Raw genomic sequence first — 8,284 nt, forward strand, 5'->3', positions numbered from 1 at the left:
TTTTACCGTATTGGTAAATGCTAGGTACCAACTCTCGTAACGAGGGCTGTACTATTTATTTACTTGTTTTGTCTATGAGGAGTAATAATGAAGAATTTGAAGAATTAGTAATTAACATATTATTAAATTTCTAAAATGTCCGATAATATTGAACAAAAGCTAATTATCCAAAGAAAATGGAGCAATAAAGAACTCTAATCGGTGCAAATTGGCTTAATGTAACCCATGAAAACTGCACGTGGCAGTGACAAAAAACTGCTTAAAGGAACAAAGGCAGGCTTGTAATAAATTGATAGATAAAAGTTGTAAAGTTGTAGCTGAAAATGTAAATTATTGATGAATTTCCAATTCTCCAATATGTATACAAAATATTGTGCATAGATTTTGGTATTGGAAGTTGAATAATTAGCATAAGATATTTTATATTTTTGTGAACAGTAATAATAATAATAAAAAGATGAGATGTGAGATTTAAATGAGAGTTTAAATGCAGCTGCAGCACATACAACTAACCACATACTCATTCACCTGCTTATATTTACTTCTTCAGTCCTGTGGGGATAAATTCTTTATATACACCACAACACCACACCATCTTTGGCATCACTAATCTTTCTTCCTTCATTCCTTCCTTTTCCCTTTTCTTCCTTTTTCTCAAATGGAGGCGAAGAAGTCGAGTAGGCTGCTTCTGTTGACAGCTATAGCTGCATTAGTGCTATCACAAAACTTGGCCCTTTCTTCACCAACCTTCCAGGATCAAAAGACCTACTACCCCCCTGACCCAAATGCTCACCCCCCTCCCACAGGTTTTCTTTTTTCTTTTGTAAAACTACTATCTTGTCCGATAAAATTGGAATCGAATGACATGCATAACTCGATAAACAGTTGAAAAAAGAAAAGAAAAACTTACTGTCTTAGTTCATTGTAACATGCTGAAGCAGTAAAGCTGACATTTTTTTTTTTTTTGTTTTTGTTTGTGGTGATAGTTTCGTACAGTCCACCAGGACATAGTCCAGGAGGAGGAAGTGGCCATGCAACACCAACACCCTCACACGGAACACCACCGTCACATGGAGGCGGCGGCAGCTACGGCGGCACACCTCCGGTCAACTGCGGCACCCCACCAAGTGGAGGAGGAGGCACCCATGACCCACCTAGTGGAGGAGGAGGGACCCATGACCCACCAACCGGAGGAGGCGGCGGCCACCACACCACTCCGGCACCACCAACAGGAGGCGGCGGCGGTGGATACTATCACTCCCCTCCTACTACACCCACAACTCCTACAACTCCTACTACACCCACAACTCCAATTGTGAATCCACCAACAACTCCCATTGTAAATCCACCAACCACTCCCATTATAACACCACCAACTACTCCAATCGTTATACCAGGGACTCCCGGAATCACTATACCATCACCTGCGTTTCCCTTCGACCCAAATTCTCCACCTTTCTCTTGCAAGTAAGTGATTCCCAAATCATTATTATTAATAATAATAATAATAAATGTAATGAACTGATGGATGAACTGATGATATATATGCAGTTACTGGAGGAACCATCCAACACTGGTATGGGGTTTAATAGGGTGGTGGGGTACAGTTGGGAATGCATTTGGTGTGCCTACCTCATCACCCGGACTTGGGTCGAACATGAACCTCATACAGGCACTTTCAAACACTCGTTCAGATGGGTTTGGAGAACTTTACAGACAAGGCACGGCTGCACTTCTCAACTCAATGGCTCATAGTACAAGCTTCCCTTACACAACCACCCAGGTCAGAGATAGCTTCATTGCATCACTTGGCTCCAACAGAGCTGCTTCGGCTCAGGCTCGACTATTCAAGCTGGCTAATGAGGGTAGACACTGAAACCAACCTCCAACCTATCAAAACAAGATTAAATATTACTATATTATTATGATGAAGATTAGTACTATTGTTGTGTGTCATAATCAGTTTGGTTTACTATATTGTTGTGTGTTTAATTTCTTTCACTTGCATTGTATGGGGGTTCTTTCTCTTTAGGTTGATATTTATTATATGTTTTATTCCACTGTAATATTAGTTAGGGTTAACTGCAAAAAATCCCCTAAACTTTGGACATTTTTGCGGTTTACCCCCTGAACGGAAAAAAGTTGCACGAGCATACCTGAACTTGTTAAATTGTTGCACCGATGATTAAAAAATCCATTAATAGCAAAATTCCTGCCTGAATTGCACACGTGCAACTCACACGTGAAAATGAAGGGGCAATTTCGTCAATTCACAAGACTTTCAGATAAAGGAATAAAAAAAAGGAGAAAAGAAAAAGAAAAAAAAGAAAAAATAAAAAAAGAAAAAGAAAAAAAGCCCAGCCATCTTCTTCGTCCCTCTTGCTGCAAAACAGGGGAAGATTTTTCACACCACCGCCACCACCATCTCTCCACCGGCGCCGCACCACCATCTCTCTCCACTGCCGCCGCACCACCATCTCTCTCCACCGCTGCCGCACCATCTCTCTCCACTGCTGCCGCACCACCATCTCTCTCCATCGCCGCCGCCGCACCACCATCATCTCCACCACCGCACCACCACCTGAAATTATCATATAAAATTACTAAAAATTCAATATGAAAAATCCCTAATCTCCAATGAATTCATATCGAAAATTTATAATAATCTGTTCACAGCTTTCAAGTGTAGAATATCTTCCCCTTTTTCGTAGTGATTTCGGGAAACACACACACACACACACACACACACACACACAATAATAAGAAAATAGAGAGGAAAAAAACATGCCTGGTCTCTCTTGCAGTTGAAATAGGTTTCTCTAAGCCCCACACACTCGCTGGAAATGTGTGGGCTCTTCTCTTTCGCACATTCTTCATACGGCCGATTCTCTACCTACATCAATTCATCAAAAAAAATCATGATTTAAATCACTCAATTCTACAATACAAAAGTCCCCAATTGCAAAATATACCTACATTTCCAATGAATTCAGTTCAAATCTCGATTACACATTTCCAATTAGCCAATCTCGTCTCACCAATTAAAAAAAATGATGAAATTAAAGAAGAGAAATCACAAAGGTTTCGTTCGTTGTACCTTGACGCAATCGGATTCGCTGAGGCATTTGACGAGTTCCGTAGCCAGACCTTTGCACGACTTCGCCATTTTTTCTAAAACCTCTGAAGAATTTGTTTCTCTCTCTGAGTTTTTATTTGGGAGATGTATTTTTAGTTTATTTTTTTATTCTTTTATCTGAAAGTCTTGTGAATTGACGAAATTAGCCCTTCATTTTCACGTGTGAGTTGCACGTGTGCAATTCAGGCAAGGATTTTGCTATAAATGGATTTTTTAATCATCGGTGCAATAATTTAACAAGTTCAGGTATGCTCGTGCAACTTTTTTCCGTTCAGGGGGTAAACCGCAAAAACGTCCAAAGTTTAGGGGATTTTTTGCAGTTAACTCTATTAGTTATTTTTGTTTTATGTTGCACATTTTTATGCCACCCTGTCATTTTTAGCCGTGCAAAGACTTCTTTGCCTGTCTTCATCTATGTTCGCCGGAATATTTTGCTAGTGCTAATAACAATAAGTTCGTGTTAAACCGTATATAAATACTAAAAGTTGAGAATGAATGACATAAATAGAGATCTCTTTTAGATCTAGTATGTTTATAAAATTGAATCTCATTACCAAACCTGAAAATAACCTCAGTAGATGTACTGTACTAGTTGCCAAATTTTTCAACAGGGTCTTTGTAATTTCGAAACATAGAAGATCTTTTTTCGATTTATAAATGCTCCGAATAACTTTATATAAAATGTATTCAATACTTATTCCCAATTTTTGTTACACGTCCATCTTCTTCCTCAAAATCAACCACTTGAATTTTTCCATATAAAATCCATTCCCAAATACTCCAAACTATAAGAATAATAAAAACAAAACAAAAGACAACTTCCAATGATGTACATTTGACAAACATTTTTCTCATTTAATCGATTAACAGAAGAAAAAAAAACATTTCACCAAAATCATATATGTCGGTACAATTCTCAAGTCACAGACTAACAACGAAGCACATTCAATAATCAATAAACAAGAGAAAACACAGTGTTCGACCGGTGTGGGCTCCACATTCAGAAAGGAATACGACCGCCCCAGACAACTCTGAGAGTTTGACTATTTGCTTCTATGGGAGAAACCTTACTAGATTAATCCATTATTGTAATAATACTATGATTCAATTCTAATGCTCTATGCTTATCTGAAATACAAAATATGCTACTAAGCTTTAATATTAATGAATGCATCCTAACAATTTCATTTACAAAATCTTGACCAATGGTTAGACATCCTCAGCAAGGTCTAGACAACTAACACCTTTTTTATATGTAGTAAAGTCTAAAGATGATTTTTTCGTCAAAACTCTGAAATCCTTGCCAATTTGAAAATTAGGTTGGTTAGACATTAAGTAACATAGTTTCAAGAAATTACCTTTCTAGCCTCGATGTGTTGCTCGGTCAGATTGCATGCCATATTTATCTCTTGTGGCGTCGTTACAAGTACATCTTCACCAAAAACAAAAAAAAAAAAAAAAAAAAAGAAAAAAAAAAAAGACCACCAGCTCAATAGCTTCAATACATAGACATGAAGTATCTAAAAAATAACTGCAGAAATCATTTGTTGAAAGGTTTTTGTGTTGATGGGAAACTATGCAAACATCATATATATATCGTTGATCCTAGTGAGATACATACAAATACAATATTGGAGCGAACAATTAAACAAGTGGATATGATCTTAATTGGAAGAATGAATGTGTAACGACCAAGCACTCTCGTGCAGCTTTATTTATCATACTAAATGAAGATCATATTCATATTCTCAACATTTGATCAATCAAATATCCAACAAAGGCAATAATAATACCTGAACCTTCATCTGTGGAAGAAACAGAACGTGACTTCCCATCTTAATTGCAACAAGATTAATAAGATGACATTGGATTTAATAAGTTCTCCAATTAGCAAATTAATCATTTTACAAAGGGGATTACAATATAATGTGCAACAAGACTTCACCATCATCGTGGAAGATAAATATGACATATTGGATTAAATAAATTGAGCTTTTCTTGCTGCTACAAAAAAGGAACATCTATGAATCACAAATTCATATGAGACTCGAACCAATCAAAGATTTGCCGAGATTGCAAGCTAGTCATTTCATGATATGCAAATGCAAGATTCATTTCCTCTTGAATATGATTCACCAATGATTTATCCGGAAGAAGAATATTCCCAATATTCGGAATATTCCTCTCCTCGAGAGCTGTTTTCCATGGAATTGCACGCCCGTCATCCCTCATGTAACCGTTCTTGTCAACAAATCCCTTTTCCTTAAAAAAATCAAACAGTGTCATTGACAAGTTTATATCCACACCCGGAATTCTGTTCGAGAAGAACTGAGGACTTATAGGAAATTCCATGCATTTAACTTCCGCCACATCAATTCCCTTCTCCCTCATAGCTACAATATACCTTTGGATCTTCCGATTCCTATTTTCGTCTTTTGGCATGTGCACAAAAAGTGTCGATGGGTAATCATTCTTTATATCCAAATTACTGTACACCCCTTCGGCTATCATCAAAGCAATACTTGTAAATCGAAACTCTGCTGCGAGGACTGAAACGAAATATCCACCAGACGAGGCCCCTAATGCAAATACCGGCAAATTTTCTAGCTTTTTTTTATGCTTTGCGATCCACCACTGAATCGTATCTTTAACTATCCATCTCTCTTCACCAATTGACCAGCACACTCCTTTACTCGATACAACAATTACAGCAAAATTTCTAGCGAGAGCATTAAGAACAATGAGCCTCTCTTCGGGCAAACCAACACAATTTGGGCAATTACGAGACTTATCCCAAAAATTAAGTGCTCTGCCATTACAACCATGAGCCAAGAAGAGAACCGCCTTAGGCAAGTCTGGTATCTGCCATATCAAATCAGTCCCATTTCTTAATTCTACCGTCGGATTTAACTGAACCAAAGAGTCGAAGCTGTTCCATTTTTGGTTCTCGAGATCAGACATCAATCTCGATCGGTCGTCGTTCTTTCCGAATAAAAGCACCAATGCCACCATTATCAATATCAGAAGCGTAAATAAAGCTGGGAACCTGATATTTCTTGCACTCCTAGACTGCTTGAGTAATCTTTTTCCGCGTCCAAACATGGCTGAAGAAAATCGTAAAATGAATCGTGTTTAACCAATTATCAACTCCAAAATAAACACTTTAGGATGTCCACCAAAGTTCAAGTATAACAGGATCTTCACTTTGCACCAAGAAAGACAATGAGATCGTTTCTTTCTTTCTGAATTGTGAAAGTAAACTAACAATACTATATTAATAAAAATTCAAGAAAGCAAATTTATAAATCATATTAACATATGAAATTTCTACATCAAATCAAAAAGCGCCTACTTGTGTAATCCACTCAGAACCAAATTTCGATCCTCAAACAACTACAGAACTGAGAAAAAAAAAAATGAACTAATAATTACAAGTACCTGGAAGCATTAATTAATCAGGTGGCAAACCTAGTCGATCCGGATCAAATATTCTTGAGATGAGACGTTTTCCTTTTTGCCGGATTTTGAAAACCCCATCCCATCTGGATGCGAGACTAAATACTTCTTCTTTTTGTTTAATATTCTACTTAGAGATTTTAGCAAACGGTACCTCTGAAATAACTCTAATTGTTGGAAAAGTTCTTATGTTAAAAGTATTAGCATTTACCCGTACGAAATTTAGTCAACGAAATGTAACCCCCTAATTCATAATCGTGTAATACAATTTTGACCTCAATTTTGACCAGTCACCATCGGAGACCGCCGGTCGCCGCCGTTGACCGGCGTTGACTTTTTTTTTTTTTTTTTTTTTTGAATTTTTTTTTTCCTGAAATTTTTTTCCGGCCGGTCAACTGCCGTTGACCGCCCGTTGACTTTTTTTTTTTTTTTTTATAATTTTGTTTTTTCTTAAAAAAAATATTTTAATTAATATTACTGTCTTCGCTGCTAAATTACTGTCTCCGGCAGTTATTTAACTGTCGGAGACAGTAATTTAACTGTTAATTGACTCTTTTGTTCTTTTTTTTTCTTCAAAAATATTTTAATTAATATTACTGTATTCGTTGCTAAATTACTGCCTCCAGGAGTTATTTAACTGTCGGAGACAGTAATTTAACTGTTAATTGACTTTTTTATTCTTAAAAAAAATATTTTTAATTAATATTACTGTATTCGTTGCTAAATTACTGTCTCCGGCAGTTATTTAACTGTCGGAGACAGTAATTTAACTGTTAATTGACTTTTTTTTTTTTTTTTAATTATTTTCCTTAAAAAAATTATTTTAATTAATATTACTGCCTTGGATGTTAAATTACTGTCTCCAATAGTAATTTAACTGTCTTAGACAATAATATTAATAATATTAGTGTTCGGATAAATAATATTCATAATATTACTGTCCCAAACAGTAATATTACTGTCTGAGACAGTAATTTAGTAGCCAAGACAGTAATATTAATTAAAATATTTTTTTTCTAAGAAAAATAATTCAAAAAAAAAAAAAAAATCAACGCCGGAGACCGGCGGTCAACGGTGGCGGCCGGAAAAAAATTCAGGAAAAAAGAAGTTTCAAAAAAAAAAAAAAAAAAAAAAAATTCAACGCCGGAGACCGGCGGTCTCCAGCGGTCAACGCCGGAATCTGGCCGGAAAAAAAAAACAATTCAGAAAAAAAATTATTTTCTAAAAAACAAAAGTTTTGGGGGTTAACGTGATATATTTGTTTAAATTCGGGGTCAATGTGTAATATTAAGGAAGTTAGAGTATAATGGGTGGAATTAATAAGAATTATATTATTGAGGGTATTTTAGACTAAAGACATGGGGATGAGCTTAATTGAGAGACTGTTTTTTTTGTGGACCAAAATGCATTTAAGTCCCATGTGATGGGCCTTTTTGCCATTTGCCCTATATTTAATATGTATTTTTCGTATCTTGTTTATTTAAAATAGGGATAAATGCAAAAACTCCCATGTAATATGAACTTTGTTATACCCCTGTATTACACATAAATACAAAAAACCCCATGCTGTTATATTTTTACCAAAATCTGACGTCAATACCCCTTATAAGCCTATAAATATAAGGGTTTGTTTGAGGCATTTTCCACTATATTTTTTAACATTTTCAATCATTACTTGGGAAATTTTGATAT

General features: G+C 36.0%; 3 protein-coding genes across 5 annotated transcripts; 1 reads left to right on the forward strand and 2 right to left on the reverse strand.

The window, feature by feature from the left end:
- Positions 1 to 491: 491 nt before the first annotated feature.
- LOC105966701 (uncharacterized) lies at positions 492 to 3,601 on the forward strand. Its single transcript, XM_088811413.1, has 4 exons — positions 492 to 806; positions 987 to 1,467; positions 1,552 to 2,071; positions 3,470 to 3,601. The coding sequence occupies exons 1-3, from the start codon at positions 659 to 661 to the stop codon at positions 1,874 to 1,876; spliced, it is 954 nt and encodes a 317-aa protein (XP_088667539.1). The 5' UTR covers positions 492 to 658; the 3' UTR covers positions 1,877 to 2,071; positions 3,470 to 3,601.
- On the reverse strand, positions 2,186 to 3,299 carry LOC148765825 (cytochrome c oxidase assembly factor 5-like). Its single transcript, XM_088811414.1, has 3 exons — positions 3,098 to 3,299; positions 2,789 to 2,893; positions 2,186 to 2,581 (listed from the first exon to the last, which is right to left on the reverse strand). The coding sequence occupies exons 1-3, from the start codon at positions 3,164 to 3,166 to the stop codon at positions 2,558 to 2,560; spliced, it is 198 nt and encodes a 65-aa protein (XP_088667540.1). The 5' UTR covers positions 3,167 to 3,299; the 3' UTR covers positions 2,186 to 2,557.
- A 1,400-nt stretch (positions 3,602 to 5,001) lies between the features above and the next one.
- Positions 5,002 to 6,760, reverse strand: LOC105966715 (secretion-regulating guanine nucleotide exchange factor). 3 transcript variants are annotated; one of them, XM_012991301.2, is made up of 2 exons: positions 6,575 to 6,760; positions 5,002 to 6,240 (listed from the first exon to the last, which is right to left on the reverse strand). In XM_012991301.2, the coding sequence occupies exons 1-2, from the start codon at positions 6,582 to 6,584 to the stop codon at positions 5,165 to 5,167; spliced, it is 1,086 nt and encodes a 361-aa protein (XP_012846755.1). In that variant the 5' UTR covers positions 6,585 to 6,760; the 3' UTR covers positions 5,002 to 5,164. The 3 variants fall into 3 exon arrangements, with proteins under 3 accessions (XP_012846755.1, XP_088667975.1, XP_012846756.1); XM_088811849.1 differs by having other exon boundaries at positions 5,002 to 6,378; positions 6,575 to 6,724; XM_012991302.2 differs by lacking the exon at positions 6,575 to 6,760 and adding an exon at positions 6,489 to 6,552.
- Positions 6,761 to 8,284: the final 1,524 nt, after the last annotated feature.

This window comes from Erythranthe guttata, chromosome 13, assembly GCF_056151865.1.
Source record: "Erythranthe guttata isolate IM_541 chromosome 13, IM_541, whole genome shotgun sequence".
NCBI classification, from domain to species: domain Eukaryota; kingdom Viridiplantae; phylum Streptophyta; class Magnoliopsida; order Lamiales; family Phrymaceae; genus Erythranthe; species Erythranthe guttata.